The 19,192-nt window shown below is 52.3% G+C and overlaps 1 protein-coding gene across 3 annotated transcripts in view; it reads left to right on the top strand.

The window, feature by feature from the left end:
• Positions 1-17,384, top strand: part of znf407 (zinc finger protein 407) — a 196,894-nt gene extending 179,510 nt beyond the window's left edge. For all 3 annotated transcript variants that reach the window (XM_036948220.1, XM_036948222.1, XM_036948223.1), the window contains exon 9: positions 14,931-17,384. In XM_036948220.1, the coding sequence (XP_036804115.1) occupies positions 14,931-15,826 (896 nt within the window). In that variant the 3' untranslated portion in view covers positions 15,827-17,384. The remainder of the gene's footprint in view (positions 1-14,930) is intronic.
• The last annotated feature ends 1,808 nt before the right edge of the window (positions 17,385-19,192 follow it).

The raw sequence follows: 19,192 nt of genomic DNA on the forward strand, positions 1-19,192 counted from the left end.
GAGTGCAGGGAGGAGAGAGACAAGTGCAGGGAGGAGAGAGAGGAGTGCAGGGAGGAGAGAGAGGAGTGCAGGGAGGAGAGAGACGAGTGCAGGGAGGAGAGAGAGGAGAGAGAGGATTACAGGGAGGAGAGAGAGAGGATTACAGGGAGGAGAGATAGTATTGCAGGGAGGAGAGAGAGGATTGCAGGGAGGAGACAGAAGAGTGCAGGGAGGAGAGAGAGGAGTGCAGGGAGGAGAGAGAGAGGATTACAGGGAGGAGAGAGAGGAGTGCAGGGAGGAGAGAGAGGATTGCAGGGAGGAGAGAGAGGAGTGCAGGGAGGAGAGAGAGGAGTGCAGGGAGGAGAGAGAGGATTGCAGGGAGGAGAGAGAGGATTGCAGGGAGGAGAGAGAGGATTGCAGGGAGGAGAGAGAGGATTGCTGGGAGGAGAGAGAGGAGTGCAAGGAGGAGAGAGAGGATTGCAGGGAGGAGAGAGAGGAGTGCAGGGAGGAGAGAGACGAGTGCAGGGAGGAGAGAGAGGAGAGAGAGGATTACAGGGAGGAGAGAGAGAGGATTACAGGGAGGAGAGATAGTATTGCAGGGAGGAGAGAGAGGATTGCAGGGAGGAGACAGAAGAGTGCAGGGAGGAGAGAGAGGAGTGCAGGGAGGAGAGAGAGAGGATTACAGGGAGGAGAGAGAGGAGTGCAGGGAGGAGAGAGAGGATTGCAGGGAGGAGAGAGAGGAGTGCAGGGAGGAGAGAGAGGAGTGCAGGGAGGAGAGAGAGGATTGCAGGGAGGAGAGAGAGGATTGCAGGGAGGAGAGAGAGGATTGCAGGGAGGAGAGAGAGGATTGCTGGGAGGAGAGAGAGGAGTGCAGGGAGGAGAGAGAGGAGTGCAGGGAGGAGAGAGAGGATTACAGGGAGGAGAGAGAGGAGTGCAGGAAGGAGAGAGAGGTTTGCAGGGAGGAGAGAGGAGTGCAGGGAGGAGAGAGAGGATTGCAGGGAGGAGAGAGAGGAGTGCAGGGAGGAGAGAGAGGATTGCAGGGAGGAGAGAGAGGAGTGCAGGGAGGAGAGAGAGGAGTGCAGGGAGGAGAGAGAGGATTGCAGGGAGGAGAGAGAGGAGTGCAGGGAGGAGAGAGTATTGCAGGGAGGAGAGAGAGGATTGCAGGGAGGAGAGAGAGGATTGCAGGGAGGAGAGAGAGGAGTGCAGGGAGGAGAGAGAGGATTGCAGGGAGGAGAGAGAGGAGTGCAGGGAGGAGATAGAGGATTGCAGGGAGGAGAGAGAGGAGTGCAGGGAGGAGAGAGAGGATTGCAAGGAGGAGAGAGAGGAGTGCAGGGAGGAGAGAGAGGAGTGCAGGGAGGAGAGAGAGGAGTGCAGGGAGGAGAGAGAGGAGTGCAGGGAGGAGAGAGAGGATTGCAGGGAGGAGAGAGAGGATTGCAGGGAGGAGAGAGGAGTGCAGGGAGGAGAGAGGAGTGCAGGGAGGAGAGAGGATTGCAGGGAGGAGAGAGAGGATTGCAGGGAGGAGAGAGAGGATTGCAGGGAGGAGACAGAGGAGTGCAGGGAGGAGAGAGAGGATTGCAGGGAGGAGAGAGGATTGCAGGGAGGAGAGAGAGGAGTGCAGGAAGGAGAGAGAGGATTGCAGGGAGGAGAGAGAGGAGTGCAGGGGGAAGAGAGAGGAGTGCAGGGAGGAGAGAGAGGAGTGCAGGGAGTAGAGAGAGGAGTGCAGGGAGGAGAGAGAGGATTGCAGGGAGGAGAGAGAGGAGTGCAGGGAGGAGAGAGAGGAGTGCAGGGAGGAGAGAGAGGATTGCAGGGAGGAGAGAGAGGAGTGCAGGGAGGAGAGAGAGGATTGCAGGGAGGAGAGAGAGGATTGCAGGGAGGAGAGAGAGGAGTGCAGGGAGGAGAGGAGTGCATGAAGGAGAGAGAGGAGTGCAGGGAGGAGAGAGAGGAGTGCAGGGAGGAGAGAGAGGAGTGCAGGGAGGAGAGAGAGGAGTGCAGGGAGGAGAGAGAGGAGTGCAGGGAGGAGAGAGGAGTGCAGGGAGGAGAGAGAGGAGTGCAGGGAGGAGAGAGGAGTGCAGGGAGGAGAGAGAAGATTGCAGGGAGGAGAGAGAGGAGTGCAGGGAGGAGAGAGAGGAGTGCAGGGAGGAGAGAGAGGATTGCAGGGAGGAGAGAGAGGAGTGCAGGGAGGAGATAGAGGAGTGCAGGGAGGAGAGAGAGGAGTGCAGGGAGGAGAGAGGAGTACAGGGAGGAGAGAGAGGATTGCAGGGAGGAGAGAGAGGAGTGCAGGGAGGAGAGAGAGGAGTGCAGGGAGGAGAGAGAGGAGTGCAGGGGGAGAGAGAGGATTGCAGGGAGGAGAGAGAGGAGTGCAGGGTGGAGAGAGAGGAGTGCAGGGAGGAGAGAGAGGAGTGCAGGGAGGAGAGAGGAGTGCAGGGCGGAGAGAGAGGACTGCAGGGAGGAGAGAGAGGAGTGCAGGGAGGAGAGAGGATTGCAGGGAGGAGAGAGAAGATTGCAGTGAGGAGAAAGAGGAGTGCAGGGAGGAGAGAGGAGTGCAGGGAGGAGAGAGAGGATTGCAGGGAGGAGAGAGAGGAGTGCAAGGAGGAGAGAGAGGAGTGCGGGGAGGAGAGAGGATTGCAGGGAGGAGAGATAGGAGTGCAGGGAGGAGAGATAGGAGTGCAGGGAGGAGAGAGAGGAGTGCAGGGAGGAGAGAGAGGAGTGCAGGGAGTAGAGAGAGGAGTCCAGGGAGGAGAGAGAGGAGTGCAGGGAGGAGAGAGAGGAGTGCAGGGAGGAGAGAGAGGAGTGCAGGGAGGAGAGAGAGGAGTGCAGGGAGGAGAGAGAGGAGTGCAGGGAGGAGAGAGGAGTGCAGGGAGGAGAGAGAGGAGTGCAGGGAGGAGAGAGGAGTGCAGGGAGGAGAGAGGAGTGCAGGGAGGAGAGAGAGGAGTGCATGGAGGAGAGAGGAGTACAGGGAGGAGAGAGAGGGTTGCAGGGAGGAGAGAGAGGAGTGCAGGGAGGAGAGAGAGGAGTGCAGGGAGGAGAGAGAGGAGTGCAGGGAGGAGAGAGAGGATTGCAGGGAGGAGAGAGAGGAGTGCAGGGAGGAGAGAGAGGAGTGCAGGGAGGAGAGAGAGGAGTGCAGGGAGGAGAGAGGAGTGCAGGGCGGAGAGAGAGGACTGCAGGGAGGAGAGAGAGGAGTGCAGGGAGGAGAGAGGATTGCAGGGAGGAGAGAGAAGATTGCAGGGAGGAGAGAGAGGAGTGCAGGGAGGAGAGAGAGGATTGCAGGGAGGAGAGAGAGGAGTGCAAGGAGGAGAGAGAGGAGTGCGGGGAGGAGAGAGGATTGCAGGGAGGAGAGATAGGAGTGCAGGGAGGAGAGAGAGGAGTGCAGGGAGGAGAGAGAGGAGTGCAGGGAGTAGAGAGCGGAGTGCATGGAGGAGAGAGGATTGCAGGGAGGAGAGAGAAGATTGCAGGGAGGAGAGAGAGGAGTGCAGGGAGGAGAGAGAGGATTGCAGGGAGGAGAGAGAGCATTGCAGGGAGGAGAGAGAGGAGTGCAGGGAGGAGATAGAGGAGTGCAGGGAGGGGAGAGAGGAGTGCAGGGAGGAGAGAGGAGTACAGGCAGGAGAGAGAGGGTTGCAGGGAGGAGAGAGAGGAGTGCAGGGAGGAGAGAGAGGAGTGCAGGGAGGAGAGAGAGGAGTGCAGGGAGGAGAGAGAGGATTGCAGGGAGGAGAGAGAGGATTGCAGGGAGGAGAGAGAGGATTGCAGGGAGGAGAGAGAGGATTGCTGGGAGGAGAGAGAGGAGTGCAGGGAGGAGAGAGAGGATTGCAGGGAGGAGAGAGAGGAGTGCAGGGAGGAGAGAGACGAGTGCAGGGAGGAGAGAGAGGAGAGAGAGGATTACAGGGAGGAGAGAGAGAGGATTACAGGGAGGAGAGATAGTATTGCAGGGAGGAGAGAGAGGATTGCAGGGAGGAGACAGAAGAGTGCAGGGAGGAGAGAGAGGAGTGCAGGGAGGAGAGAGAGAGGATTACAGGGAGGAGAGAGAGGAGTGCAGGGAGGAGAGAGAGGATTGCAGGGAGGAGAGAGAGGAGTGCAGGGAGGAGAGAGAGGAGTGCAGGGAGGAGAGAGAGGATTGCAGGGAGGAGAGAGAGGATTGCAGGGAGGAGAGAGAGGATTGCAGGGAGGAGAGAGAGGATTGCAGGGAGGAGAGAGAGGATTGCTGGGAGGAGAGAGAGGAGTGCAGGGAGGAGAGAGAGGAGTGCAGGGAGGAGAGAGAGGATTACAGGGAGGAGAGAGAGGAGTGCAGGAAGGAGAGAGAGGTTTGCAGGGAGGAGAGAGGAGTGCAGGGAGGAGAGAGAGGATTGCAGGGAGGAGAGAGAGGAGTGCAGGGAGGAGAGAGAGGATTGCAGGGAGGAGAGAGAGGAGTGCAGGGAGGAGAGAGAGGAGTGCAGGGAGGAGAGAGAGGATTGCAGGGAGGAGAGAGAGGAGTGCAGGGAGGAGAGAGTATTGCAGGGAGGAGAGAGAGGATTGCAGGGAGGAGAGAGAGGATTGCAGGGAGGAGAGAGAGGAGTGCAGGGAGGAGAGAGAGGATTGCAGGGAGGAGAGAGAGGAGTGCAGGGAGGAGATAGAGGATTGCAGGGAGGAGAGAGAGGAGTGCAGGGAGGAGAGAGAGGATTGCAAGGAGGAGAGAGAGGAGTGCAGGGAGGAGAGAGAGGAGTGCAGGGAGGAGAGAGAGGAGTGCAGGGAGGAGAGAGAGGAGTGCAGGGAGGAGAGAGAGGATTGCAGGGAGGAGAGAGAGGATTGCAGGGAGGAGAGAGGAGTGCAGGGAGGAGAGAGGAGTGCAGGGAGGAGAGAGGATTGCAGGGAGGAGAGAGAGGATTGCAGGGAGGAGAGAGAGGATTGCAGGGAGGAGACAGAGGAGTGCAGGGAGGAGAGAGAGGATTGCAGGGAGGAGAGAGGATTGCAGGGAGGAGAGAGAGGAGTGCAGGAAGGAGAGAGAGGATTGCAGGGAGGAGAGAGAGGAGTGCAGGGGGAAGAGAGAGGAGTGCAGGGAGGAGAGAGAGGAGTGCAGGGAGTAGAGAGAGGAGTGCAGGGAGGAGAGAGAGGATTGCAGGGAGGAGAGAGAGGAGTGCAGGGAGGAGAGAGAGGAGTGCAGGGAGGAGAGAGAGGATTGCAGGGAGGAGAGAGAGGAGTGCAGGGAGGAGAGAGAGGATTGCAGGGAGGAGAGAGAGGATTTGCAGGGAGGAGAGAGAGGAGTGCAGGGAGGAGAGGAGTGCATGAAGGAGAGAGAGGAGTGCAGGGAGGAGAGAGAGGAGTGCAGGGAGGAGAGAGAGGAGTGCAGGGAGGAGAGAGAGGAGTGCAGGGAGGAGAGAGAGGAGTGCAGGGAGGAGAGAGGAGTGCAGGGAGGAGAGAGAGGAGTGCAGGGAGGAGAGAGGAGTGCAGGGAGGAGAGAGAAGATTGCAGGGAGGAGAGAGAGGAGTGCAGGGAGGAGAGAGAGGAGTGCAGGGAGGAGAGAGAGGATTGCAGGGAGGAGAGAGAGGAGTGCAGGGAGGAGATAGAGGAGTGCAGGGAGGAGAGAGAGGAGTGCAGGGAGGAGAGAGGAGTACAGGGAGGAGAGAGAGGATTGCAGGGAGGAGAGAGAGGAGTGCAGGGAGGAGAGAGAGGAGTGCAGGGAGGAGAGAGAGGAGTGCAGGGGGAGAGAGAGGATTGCAGGGAGGAGAGAGAGGAGTGCAGGGTGGAGAGAGAGGAGTGCAGGGAGGAGAGAGAGGAGTGCAGGGAGGAGAGAGGAGTGCAGGGCGGAGAGAGAGGACTGCAGGGAGGAGAGAGAGGAGTGCAGGGAGGAGAGAGGATTGCAGGGAGGAGAGAGAAGATTGCAGTGAGGAGAAAGAGGAGTGCAGGGAGGAGAGAGGAGTGCAGGGAGGAGAGAGAGGATTGCAGGGAGGAGAGAGAGGAGTGCAAGGAGGAGAGAGAGGAGTGCGGGGAGGAGAGAGGATTGCAGGGAGGAGAGATAGGAGTGCAGGGAGGAGAGATTGGAGTGCAGGGAGGAGAGAGAGGAGTGCAGGGAGGAGAGAGAGGAGTGCAGGGAGTAGAGAGAGGAGTCCAGGGAGGAGAGAGAGGAGTGCAGGGAGGAGAGAGAGGAGTGCAGGGAGGAGAGAGAGGAGTGCAGGGAGGAGAGAGAGGAGTGCAGGGAGGAGAGAGAGGAGTGCAGGGAGGAGAGAGGAGTGCAGGGAGGAGAGAGAGGAGTGCAGGGAGGAGAGAGGAGTGCAGGGAGGAGAGAGAGGAGTGCATGGAGGAGAGAGGAGTGCAGGGAGGAGAGAGAAGATTGCAGGGAGGAGAGAGAGGAGTGCAGGGAGGAGAGAGAGGATTGCAGGGAGGAGAGAGAGGATTGCATGGAGGAGAGAGAGGAGTGCAGGGAGGAGATAGAGGAGTGCAGGGAGGGGAGAGAGGAGTGCAGGGAGGAGAGAGGAGTACAGGGAGGAGAGAGAGGGTTGCAGGGAGGAGAGAGAGGAGTGCAGGGAGGAGAGAGAGGAGTGCAGGGAGGAGAGAGAGGAGTGCAGGGAGGAGAGAGAGGATTGCAGGGAGGAGAGAGAGGAGTGCAGGGAGGAGAGAGAGGAGTGCAGGGAGGAGAGAGAGGAGTGCAGGGAGGAGAGAGGAGTGCAGGGCGGAGAGAGAGGACTGCAGGGAGGAGAGAGAGGAGTGCAGGGAGGAGAGAGGATTGCAGGGAGGAGAGAGAAGATTGCAGGGAGGAGAGAGAGGAGTGCAGGGAGGAGAGAGAGGATTGCAGGGAGGAGAGAGAGGAGTGCAAGGAGGAGAGAGAGGAGTGCGGGGAGGAGAGAGGATTGCAGGGAGGAGAGATAGGAGTGCAGGGAGGAGAGAGAGGAGTGCAGGGAGGAGAGAGAGGAGTGCAGGGAGTAGAGAGCGGAGTGCATGGAGGAGAGAGGATTGCAGGGAGGAGAGAGAAGATTGCAGGGAGGAGAGAGAGGAGTGCAGGGAGGAGAGAGAGGATTGCAGGGAGGAGAGAGAGCATTGCAGGGAGGAGAGAGAGGAGTGCAGGGAGGAGATAGAGGAGTGCAGGGAGGGGAGAGAGGAGTGCAGGGAGGAGAGAGGAGTACAGGGAGGAGAGAGAGGGTTGCAGGGAGGAGAGAGAGGAGTGCAGGGAGGAGAGAGAGGAGTGCAGGGAGGAGAGAGAGGAGTGCAGGGGGAGAGAGAGGATTGCAGGGAGGAGAGAGAGGAGTGCAGGGAGGAGAGAGAGGAGTGCAGGGAGGAGAGAGAGGAGTGCAGGGAGGAGAGAGGAGTGCAGGGCGGAGAGAGAGGACTGCAGGGAGGAGAGAGAGGAGTGCAGGGAGGAGAGAGGATTGCAGGGAGGAGAGAGAAGATTGCAGGGAGGAGAGAGAGGAGTGCAGGGAGGAGAGAGAGGATTGCAGGGAGGAGAGAGAGGAGTGCAAGGAGGAGAGAGAGGAGTGCGGGGAGGAGAGAGGATTGCAGGGAGGAGAGATAGGAGTGCAGGGAGGAGAGAGAGGAGTGCAGGGAGGAGAGAGAGGAGTGCAGGGAGTAGAGAGCGGAGTGCAGGGAGGAGAGAGAGGAGTCCAGGGAGGAGAGAGAGGAGTGCAGGGAGGAGAGAGAGGAGTGCAGGGAGGAGAGAGTGGAGTGCAGGGAGGAGAGAGAGGAGTGCAGGGAGGAGAGAGAGGAGTGCAGGGAGGAGAGAGAGGAGTGCAGGGAGGAGAGAGGAGTGCAGGGAGGAGAGAGAAGAGTGCAGGGAGGAGAGAGGAGTGCAGGGAGGAGAGAGAGGAGTGCATGGAGGAGAGAGGATTGCAGGGAGGAGAGAGAAGATTGCAGGGAGGAGAGAGAGGAGTGCAGGGAGGAGAGAGAGGATTGCAGGGAGGAGAGAGAGGATTGCAGGGAGGAGAGAGAGGAGTGCAGGGAGGAGATAGAGGAGTGCAGGGAGGGGAGAGAGGAGTGCAGGGAGGAGAGAGGAGTACAGGGAGGAGAGATAGGATTGCAGGGAGGAGAGAGAGGAGTGCAGGGAGGAGAGAGAGGATTGCAGGGAGGAGAGAGAGGAGTGCAGGGAGGAGAGAGAGGATTGCAGGGGGGAGAGAGAGGATTGCAGGGAGGAGAGAGAGGAGTGCGGGGAGGAGAGATAGGAGTGCAGGGAGGAGAGAGAGGATTGCAGGGAGGAGAGAGAGGAGTGCAGGGAGGAGAGAGAGGAGTGCAGGGAGGAGAGAGGAGTGCAGGGCGGAGAGAGAGGACTGCAGGGAGGAGAGAGAGGAGTGCAGGGAGGAGAGAGAGGAGTGCAGGGAGGAGAGAGGATTGCAGGGAGGAGAGAGAGGAGTGCAGGGAGGAGGGAGAGGAGTGCAGGGAGGAGAGAGAGGAGTGCAGGGAGTAGAGAGCGGAGTGCAGGGAGGAGAGAGAGGATTGCAGGGAGGAGAGAGAGGAGTGCAGGGAGGAGAGAGAGGAGTGCAGGGAGGAGAGAGAGGAGTGCAGGGAGGAGAGAGAGGAGTGCAGGGAGGAGAGAGAGGAGTGCAGGGAGGAGAGAGAGGATTACAGGGAGGAGAGAGAGGAGTGCAGGGAGGAGAGAAGAGGATAGTGACCTGGCTGTATGCGTTGTGGGTGACCAACACTGTACCAAACCCTGGTTGTATGCCTTCTTCCTTTGACTGGCAGCCCTATGCCCTAATTATATGTCCTTAAAGGCCCACTCTGTGATTTTTATGATTACTTATGATTATTTAAATGAATGATTTAAACCCATTGATTCTTGAAGAATAGAATTCATGTGCCTCTCTTGAGCAACATGTTGAATATACGGTTGACCTAGAAAGATCAGTGTGCCCTTGTATGGCTGTTTGTCCTTGAGGTGTGCACTGTGCTGTGTCTCCGCCCTTCTCTCTCCTCCTTATCCTTCTCTCATCTTTCTCCCCTCCTCATCCGTCTGTCCCCCTGTCAATCTCGTCCTGGTGTAATTGCTTGTTTTTTTGGTCACCAGGCCAGTCCTCCCTCTCTCTCTCTGTCTCTGTCTCTGTCTCTCTCTCTCTGTCTCTCTCTCTCTCTCTGTCTCTCTCTCTCTCTCTCTCTCTGTCTCTCTCTCTCTCTCTCTCTCTCTCTCTGTCTCTCTCTCTCTCTCTGTCTCTCTCTCTCTCTCCCTCTCTCTCTCTGTCTCTCTCGCTGTCTCTCTCTCTGTCTCTCTCTCTCTCTCTCTCTCTCTCTCTCTCTCTCTCTCTCTCTCTCTCTCTCTCCCTCTCCCTCTCCCTGGCGTTGATTCATAGAGCTTGTAAAGGTGACAGTGGTCCCTCTCAGTCCCTTTCAGCTGGAACAAAGCAGGTGACAAGAACACCTCCCTCGACACCTGACCTGTTGGTCCCCGCTCCGCCTCTCCTTGCCTGGGCTTGGAGGGGGGGGAGTGGGTCTACTTTCGAGCATGTAGCCTGTTCCTTGTAGTGGGGGGGGGGGGGGGGGGGGGGGTGTCCTTCTGCTAACCCTCCCCCCTAACCTAACCTCCCATGTCCCCCCCCCACAGCCCATCCTTGGTGACCTGGATACATGCTCTCTCTGACACTTGAACTACTTAGCTGTGTCACCTTCAACGCCCCGACAGCACCTCGGGCGCCCATCCTGTTTGTGCATCAGCTGTACAACGGCCTCACAAAATGAAATATCTCGGGTTTAGTGGTCTCGCACCGCCCCGTTCGAAGCATCCAGGTTCATATCTCTAATTTTACGTAATCCTGGGATTGGGATTGTAAAGGATGCGGTTTGAAAATAATTTATCTTAAAGCCAATGTGTTTTTCACAGTGTTGTCATTGTGCTGTCATGTTTGATACAGTATAATTGACTGAGCTGGCTGATGCTTATGTCCAATCCAGGTTCGACTGTCCGCTATGTCTAGGATGATATGTATTCAAATCAAATCAAATCAAATGTATTTATATAGCCCTTCGTACATCAGCTGATATCTCAAAGTGCTGTACAGAAACCCAGCCTAAAACCCCAAACAGCAAGCAATGCAGGTGTAGAAGCACGGTGGCTAGGAAAAACTCCCTAGAAAGGCCAAAACCTAGGAAGAAACCTAGAGAGGAACCAGGCTATGTGGGGTGGCCAGTCCTCTTCTGGCTGTGCCGGGTGGAGATTATAACAGAACATGGTCAAGATGTTCAAATGTTCATAAATGACCAGCATGGTCGAATAATAATAAGGCAGAACAGTTGAAACTGGAGCAGCAGCACAGTCAGGTGGACTGGGGACAGCAAGGAGTCATCATGTCAGGTATTCCTGGGGCATGGTCCTAGGGCTCAGGTCCTCCGAGAGAGAGAAAGAGAGAAGGAGAGAATTAGAGAACGCACACTTAGATTCACACAGGACACCGAATAGGACAGGAGAAGTACTCCAGATATAACAAACTGACCCTAGCCCCCCGACACATAAACTACTGCAGCATAAATACTGGAGGCTGAGACAGTAGGGGTCAGGAGACACTGTGGTATTCCCTCTAAATGCTGTATGTTCAGTTCAGTGTTAAGGCAGTTCAGACAATGTTAAGGTTGAATTGTGTAATTGATTGGTCGGTGCTGCATGTCGGTGCTAAAGGTTAATTCCTCCAACTCCTGGCGTCAGTAATGCCACTTAGAACCCCCCCCCCTCCTCCTCTACCCAACACCACAGGATGTGCTGGCTGGAGGCATTGATCCACTGATCAATATATACAGTTGAAGTCGGAAGTTTACATACACCTTAGCCAAATACATTTAAACTCAGTTTTTCACAATTCCTGGCATTGAATCCCAGTAAAAAAATGTCTGAATAATAGTAGAGAGAATGATTTATTTCAGCTTTTATTTCTTTCATCACATTCCCAGTGGGACAGGCGCTTGCATACACTCAATTAGAATTTGGTAGACTTGCCTTTAAATTGTTTAAACTTGGGTCAAACATTTCGGGTAGCCTTCCACAAGCTTCCCACAATAAGTTGGGTGAATTTTGGCACATTCCTCCTGACAGAGCTGGTGTAACTGAGTCAGGTTTGTAGGCCTCCTTGCTCGCACACGGTTTTTCAGTTCTGCCCTCACATTTTCTATAGGATTGAGGTCAGAGCTTTGTGATGGCCACTCCAATACCTTGACTTTGTTGCCCTTAAGCCATTTTGCCTCAACTTTGGAAGTATGCTTGGGGTCATTGTCCATTTAGAAGACCCATTTGCGACCGAGCTTTAACTTCCTGACCGATGTCTTGAGATGTTGCTTCAACATATCCACATAGCATCATGAGGCAGAAAAATTATCTATTTTGTGAAGTGTCCCGTCCCTCCTGCTGCAAAGCACCCCCACAACATGGTGCTGTCACCCCCATGCTTTACGGTTGGGATAGTGTTCTTTGGCTTGCAAGCCTCCCCCTTTTTACTCCAAACATAACAATGGTCATTATGGCCAAACAGTTATATTTTTGACTTTTCTCCAAAAAGTACGATCTTCGTCCCCATGTGTAGTTGCAACCCGTAGTCTGTTTTTTTATGGCGGTTTTGGAGCAGTGGCTTCTTCCTTGTTAAGTGACCTTTCAGGTTATGTCGATATAGGACTCGTTTTACTGTGGATATAGATGCTTTTGTACCTTTTTCCTCCAGCATCTTCACAAGATCTTTTGCTGTTGTTCTGGGATTGATTTGCACTTTTCGCACCCAAAGTACGTTCATCTCTAGGAGACAGAACGCATCTCCTTCCTGAGCGGTATGACGGCTGCGTGGTCCCATGGTGTTTATACTTGCGTACTATTGTTTGTACAGATGAACGTGGTACCTTCAGGCATTTGGAAATTGCTCTCTAGGATGAACCAGACTTGTGGAGGTCTACAATTTTTTTCTGAGGTCTTGGTTGATTTCTTTTGATTTTTCCATGATGTCAAGCAAAGAGGCACTGAGTTTGAAGGTAGGCCTTGAAATACATCCACAGGTACACCTCCAATTGACTCAAATGATGTCAATTAGCCTTTCAGAAGCTTCTAAAGCCATGACATCATTTTCTGGAATTTTCCAAGCACGCATCCAACCCGGAAGCCAGCCGCACCAATGCGCCGGAGGAAACACCGTGCACCTGGGTGCACCTGCGCCCAGCCCGCTACAGGAGTCGCTGGTGCGCGATGAGACAAGGACACCCCTACCGACCAAGCCCTCCCTAACCCGGGCGACGCTAGGCCAATTGTGCGTCGCCCCACGGACCTCCCGGTCGCGGCCGGTTACGTCAGAGCCTGGGCGCGAACCCAGGGACTCTGATGGCACAGCTGGCGCTGCAGTACAGTGCCCTTAACCACTGCGCCACCCGGGAGGCCCCAAAACTATAGTTTGTTAACAAGAAATGTGTGTAGTGGTGAACAACAAGTTTTAATGACTCCAACCTAAGTGTATGTAAACTTCTGACTTCAACTGTAGCTGCATCTGTAGAGTACACTACACTGACGACTCCAAGCTGTTGGTTGTATGGTAATGAGGTAGGCTAAAGGCGTTCGCATGCTTCCCAGCCAAAACAGTTTCTGGACAGGTATTATGACAACATTTTGTGACGGTTTTGATCGTTTTGGACTTCGGCTTCGGTTTTTTCAGCTGTTCGGGCGCCCACATTTTTTTTTCTCGGCGCAAGCTGAAGTGCCTGTTGTGATTCAACGAGTGACGACTCCACTTGAGACATACTGCACCAAACAGTACATAGTCAGATGTAAAATTGCGAGACTAAGATCTCTTCGGCAAAACATTTCAAAATGAATGCCAGATATTTTTTAATGATCTTAGATTAATTCTGACTATTTTGAGGAAGTGTATACCGCCTACGGCATCTCAAAATGGACAAACAGTACAATTTTCTCGTTTTTCAAGGTCTTTAAGTATGCAAGCACACTGGCTGTGTATGTGTGTCTGACTGACTGACTGTCGTTTTGTCAGTCTGCATTCTCCTGTGTCTCTGACACTATAATTATTGTATTCTTTATTCTCTCCCCATTCCATCTCTGTTGTGGCTTTTCCCTCGTTCTCTGTAGGAAGGCCACTCTCATCTGGAGAAACGGCATCAGAGCCTCCCTTCAATAGCTCCCCTTCCTTCTTTTTATCTTATTCTCGCCCGAGCCTCCATCTTGTTTGGCATCACTTCAAATAATGCAGTGTGCTTCTCTCTGTCCTCACGACTCGCTGGTTAAAGGAATCAGTCACTCAGAACACTCAAAACACATATTAAAACACGCATCAGCCTCTCGCCGGGGCCAAATCACGCTGTTCAAATGTTGTTCTTCCACCGGGAGTACGGGGACAAGTGAAGAGATGGGATGTGCAACATTAACTTGATTCGCGGCGGCGACTGAGTGACACCCCATAAACCTCAGCGGGCAGGCAGGTTGCTGCTAGGCCCGGCAGACAGCACCCCGCGGATAATGTGACACACGCTAGCGATGCCTCCTATATGCCACACACACACACACACACACACACACACACATACACACACACACATAAGCGCACACACACACGTACACATACTCGTTTTATGGTCATGTATAAAACATCACAGCATTGAGTTATTGTCCTCTCCGGTTGGCTTCTTGGCTCTTAGCAGTTGAGCGTTGGCATAAACCGGTAGCAGTATAGCGGTGGCTAGTGGGTCTCTGTAACTTCTGCTGTACTAAATGTCAGCCTCCCATCCAGAGGGACAGGCGTCCTAGTTGTCACAGCACTTGTTCTATAGACTGTCCATAGACTGACCTTGGTGTTTCCGACTGAAGTATTCATGACTATGTGTTCACTCTGAATTATGGAGACTTGGTTTCCTGTCGTGTCATTATACTTCTCACGGAAGTTGAATGTTAGTTTCTATTGCGATGAGGCCTGCCGACCGTGCACTTCAGGAGATTAGTGAGATTTTGCATTTCATTTTTAGACGTGTATTGTTACAGGTTTGCGCATAAATACATTACGCGATCCATCCAGAGAGAGAGGGAAATAGAAGGACAGGAGAGAGAGGGGAAGAGAGATGAGAGACACAGACAGAACGGGACAGACAAAGACATGGAAAAAGGGAAACAGTGGTAGGATATAGGGTCGACTCTGATAAACAAAGAGGCCTTCTCAAGGAGTGGGCAACTGATACAGCTCTCCTCTTCTCCTCTGTCCGGAATGAAACCGGCATCGCTCGGCCACAGTCATCTACACTAATATTTCACTCTGATGTTACGTGTCATTCATGGGGAACGCACAAAGTATCGCCCCCCCCACGAGTGAGTGTCTCCTTTTCCTGTTCCTCTCCAAATCCTTTTCCTCTGGATAGATTGTGCACGTCTGAATCCTCTGAGCTGCTCTCAGCCTTAAACAATGCCATTTCTAACACCGTTCCCATCGCCTTGGCAACTCCATAGCAACCTGTGGTCTGCCAGGGCATGGTGTGGATCAATTAGCACCATCTGATGTCTCACCACTTCTTGTCGCCCATTGTAGTATCTTGATTTTCTCTTATTTGTGTATTTACTTTTTTTTTTTGTTACAAATATTGCGCACTAGATTATTTTTCATATGAAGTTAATGGAGTATTTCGATATATATTCTTTATGTTATGCTCTGCTATTACATAAACTTTGCCAGTGCCCTGCAGAACTTGATTTAAAAAGGAATAAAGAAACAATAGAGAGACAACATGTCATTAAAAAGAAAGGAGGACCAAGGCACTCTTTATAAAATGTATAGAAATGCCTTTATTTGTAAAGAAAACTGTCTAAATCTCACGTGTTTTGGTGTTCTCTTGAACAAAGCATTTCCCCATCAACCCTGATTGAAGACACGAGGGCATGGTTACAGAATAGTTATTAGTCATTTTTCTACAAGAATAAATGGTAACTGGTGCTATAAGTATAGTCCTAATTACTCAAATGTCCATTGACAGAATGTTATCAAAACCCAATGCACTTCATACTGCTTTGCCATTAACACTGCTCCATATCTCTGTGTTTTTCCCAGGTATCGTGTCCAAGTCGTTCGAGTGTCGTCTAAAGGGCCAGGGAGCCACGTTCGTGGAGGTTGACACAGCGTTTGACGGGGCCTTCCCGGTGCGGAGGGTGGGCTCCATGGAGGGGCTGGAGGGCCAGGAGAGTGTCCAGCAGGTGATTATCATCCAGGGTTACGGCGATGGGGAGATGGCCTTCGACCAGGCCCTGGAAGAGTCAGCCGCTGCCACCCTGCGGGACCTGGCCATGGCGGGCCAGGTGGCCGAGGTGCTCCACATCACCGAGGATGGCCAGGTCATCTCCTCAGGGAGGGAGGTGTCTGCAGGCGGGGCACATCACCTGGCCGGAGGCACCACCCAGTACGTCCTGCTGGAGTCCGGCGGGTCTGCAGCCGGAGGTGGAGGTCACGGGGGAAGGGCGATGCACCACCACATGGTGTCGGAGTCATCCACGGCTCTGGATGCCCTCCTCAGTGCCGTCAGCGAGATGGGCCAGCAGGAAGAAGACAGCCAAGAGGTCATGACCCAGGAAGTTGTGTCAGAGGTCATGGAGCGAGTGGAGGAGGAGGAGATGGAGGTGGAGGTGAAGACGGAGGAGGAGGTGTGCGAGGAGCAGCAGGTGCAGGAGGAGCAGGTGGTCCAGGAGGTGCTGCAGTTTGCAGCCAGCCAGCTGATGATGAAGGAGGGGCTGACCCAGGTGATCGTCAACGATGAGGGGACCCACTACATCGTGACAGAGCTGGATGATAACACCCTCCAGGTGGAGGGGACCATGTACACCCAGCACCAGGGAGGGGAGGACGACCAGCAGAGTGAAGGCGTTTCAGAGGGCCAGGCTGGGGAGAGGATGGTCTACTACCTGGATGGAGCTCCACACAACGTGGTTCTAGAGAAGGTGGAGGTGGACTAGTCAGTGACTGTGGCAAGTTTCCTTGATTCCTCGAGTCCTCTTTCCTCACCTTCTCAAAAGCAGTTGGATAAGAAGTTATAGGGGAGTGACCTCTGACCTTTTCATCCATTGGGTTTTGAGAAGGAGGAGAGAGGATGCAAGAAATCAAGGAAATGCAATTGAGACTCTCCCTGTGTGATGAACAAATGTCCAGCTTAAAGCCCTTAAGAGTCTTTCTCTGTCTCTTTCATGGAAAATGTCATTATTTTTTTTACATAGCTTTATCTCCATTTTGTAACGATTTACTCAGGATAACCTTGACATCTATGGAGTTATAGTGAGGGGCGAAGTTTATTGCTAACATTATTTAACATATGCATAATTTTACAGCCAATGGCAGAATTACCACTTGTTTTTGGAGTCATGACTGGAAATACATAGGCTATTTTCACATGGTTCTATTTTTTTAAATGTGTTCAATTACAAAAATAATAATTTTAAGATGACATTTCCAGCAGGACATTTTCCCATTACCTAGAAAGACTTACAGTCTTTAAGTTGCATGGTTTGGTTTTATTGAAAGTTAGAGAATAATAACAGCTTTATTTTCAAGGACATTTTCACCCCAAAAAATGATATTTTGGTATTTGTTTAATTAGTCCATTATTGATACAGTCCCACAAGGTTTTGCATGTCATCAATCACTTTTTGAAGATATATAACTTTCGAAATATAGAAATACAGCCGGTGTGATGCATTTTGCGTCATGATGCAAAATGCAGCATCATGTGGTGTCAAATGCAGCATCATGTGGTGTCAAATGCAGCATCATGTGGTGTAAAATGCAGCATCATGTGGTGTAAAATGCAGCATCATGTGGTGTCAAATGCAGCATCATGTGGTGTCAAATGCAGCATCATGTGGTGTAAAATACAGCATCATGTGGTGTAAAATGCATCATCATGTGGTGTAAAATGCATCATCATGTGGTGTAAAATGCATCATACCTGCTGTACTTCTGTATTTTGAAAGTTACATCTCTTGAAGACTTGATTGCGGACATGCAAAACATTTCTGTACTATATCAACAATGGACTAATAAAACAAATACCAAAATATCGTTTTTTGGGTGGAGTTTTCCTTTAAGTAGTGAATTAATTTGCAATTAAAAATGTAATTCTTTTTTTTTTTGCTCATTTAAAAAGGTACATTAATAGGTCATGTTTTGATAAGACCGGCTATTACAACTTACCTTGCTGAATCTAGGACCAATAGTATTTTGGACATCGAAAATATCCAGGAGGCTGATTGGTCTAAATCCAGGGGCAGTCCAATGATTGGCTTTTCTTTCAGCAATTGCTCAATATGGTCAGGATGCTGATTGGTCTGAATCCATGGGCAGTCCATCTGTTTTTCAGGATGTTCTCAAAATGTGTTTCTGATAATCATAATTCAATTCAAGTTGACAAGTATTTTTTTTTTCATTGGCTTTACTGCTCTCAGTCAATGTAAATATATGTTTCTGTAAATGAAATTGTAATGATACTGGCATTTGAGTAATGACAATAAAGCTCAATCTTCATTTGGAGAGGTGTTAGTTCACCTCAAGTTTTCTTTGACAGTGATACAATCTCCTATTCACATAAACCACATGAACTTACATGCATCAACTGGCATAGGAGCTTCGACCAAGTGTGTTTCCAATCACCATCATCATGATCATCACCATTGTCATTATCACCATCATCATGACCACCATCATCCTAATCATAATCCGCCTCTCCCTCGGTCAGCCCCCTATTCTCTCCCTCCATTGTGTTGAACAGAACACTCACATTCTTTCTCCTTACAGTATTCAAGAGCTGGAAGAGGGAATCAATATTCACTTAGGGCCGTAGTACAGCCTCGGCTCTGATTGAGTGAGTGGGAGCCCAGCATGACGGCTATGAACACAATGCCGAAGACTGGCTTTCACACAGGGGCCATCAGGAGATCATCCCTTTAATGTAACACACAGCCAGGTGTGTGTGTGGAGAGAGAGAGAGAGAGATGTGGGCTGGCTGAGAGGAGTGGATTACAGCTGGTTTGAGTGAGTGAGGTGAGAGACGAACAGCAACAGAGAAATCCCCCTCATAACCACCGTTGGAAGGTGAGCCTGTAATTTCACATGGCATACTGTATGTCTCTCTGCTACACAGGACTATAGCACAGGACCCTGCCTCAGCTAAAACCTGCAATCCTAGCTGTCTCCTTTCACACTTTCTCCTCCCAGTAAACGCACAGTTAACACAATTAGATCACGTGAATCACCACGGTGTGTGGGTTTCTATGTGTGTATTGCTGTGCGCGTGTGTGTACGTGTAATATGCTTGTGTATGTGCATGCGCGCGGCGTGTTTCTCACTCTCTCCACCCTGTGCGGCTTCCTAATCAGAGACGGGTGGTTCATTATTAGCTACAGCAGGCCGTGCGTGTGACATGGAAGAGGGAGAAATTAGCAGCTGTCACCGAGTGATGAGTTCATTTCCTGACAGACCCGGTTCGCCCGAGTCCGTTAGAGACGGCGGGCAGACGGTTGATGGAAACCTGCCGCTGCAGCTTAATTGGCGAGCCGGGAAAGGGCAGAGGGCCGGTGGGGGGGGATATCCTCCCTCTCTTTCCATCACTCTGTGGGGGCAGACGGGAGAGCGAGAGGAGAGGGACAGGGGGTTGGGATCTCTCTGAGTATGATAAATATGGCAATTCTGTTGAGTTCACCGTCTATAGAAAACATATCAGCCCGTGGATCATTTTCTTAATGTCTCTGCTATTAGTTTTGCGGCCCCTTTGGCAGTATTAGCATTCTCGCCGATACTGATACACTCTGGCTGTGTGTTGTGTCCTGGGGACAGCATGCAGGAACAATTTTATTAAAGGGACCTGTTTGTTTTGTGGTCTACCTTCTATGTTATGTGGTCATGTACCTGGAACGTGAAGGCAGCTGAAGAGATGTACAGTAAATTCTATATTTTCTAGTCAATCATTGTATCAGTACTCTTAACTGAACTGTAATTTCTGGAGTCTGTGAAAGCTGATATAATGCAGCAGCAACAGATCAGGAGTGGTTCATCTCTTTAAGGAATGATGGGGCCTTCCATCTCCCTCCCCCCTGTATCCCTGGCTTTGTTCACACTGATCCAGCGCAAGCACCCCCCCAACCCTCCTGCCATAGACCCACTGACACACCTACCTCAGCATGTGACATACATTGACAGCCCCACTCCATTCCTGAGCCACTCATAGCAGGCGTTCCCCCACAGAACCCCCACACACACATGCGCTCAAGCATGTCCACAAACACACACAAGCACCCCTGAAAACACATCAGGCCCACAGACATGCGGTGCTC

This window comes from Oncorhynchus mykiss, chromosome 2 (assembly GCF_013265735.2).
Source record: "Oncorhynchus mykiss isolate Arlee chromosome 2, USDA_OmykA_1.1, whole genome shotgun sequence".
NCBI lineage: Eukaryota > Metazoa > Chordata > Actinopteri > Salmoniformes > Salmonidae > Oncorhynchus > Oncorhynchus mykiss.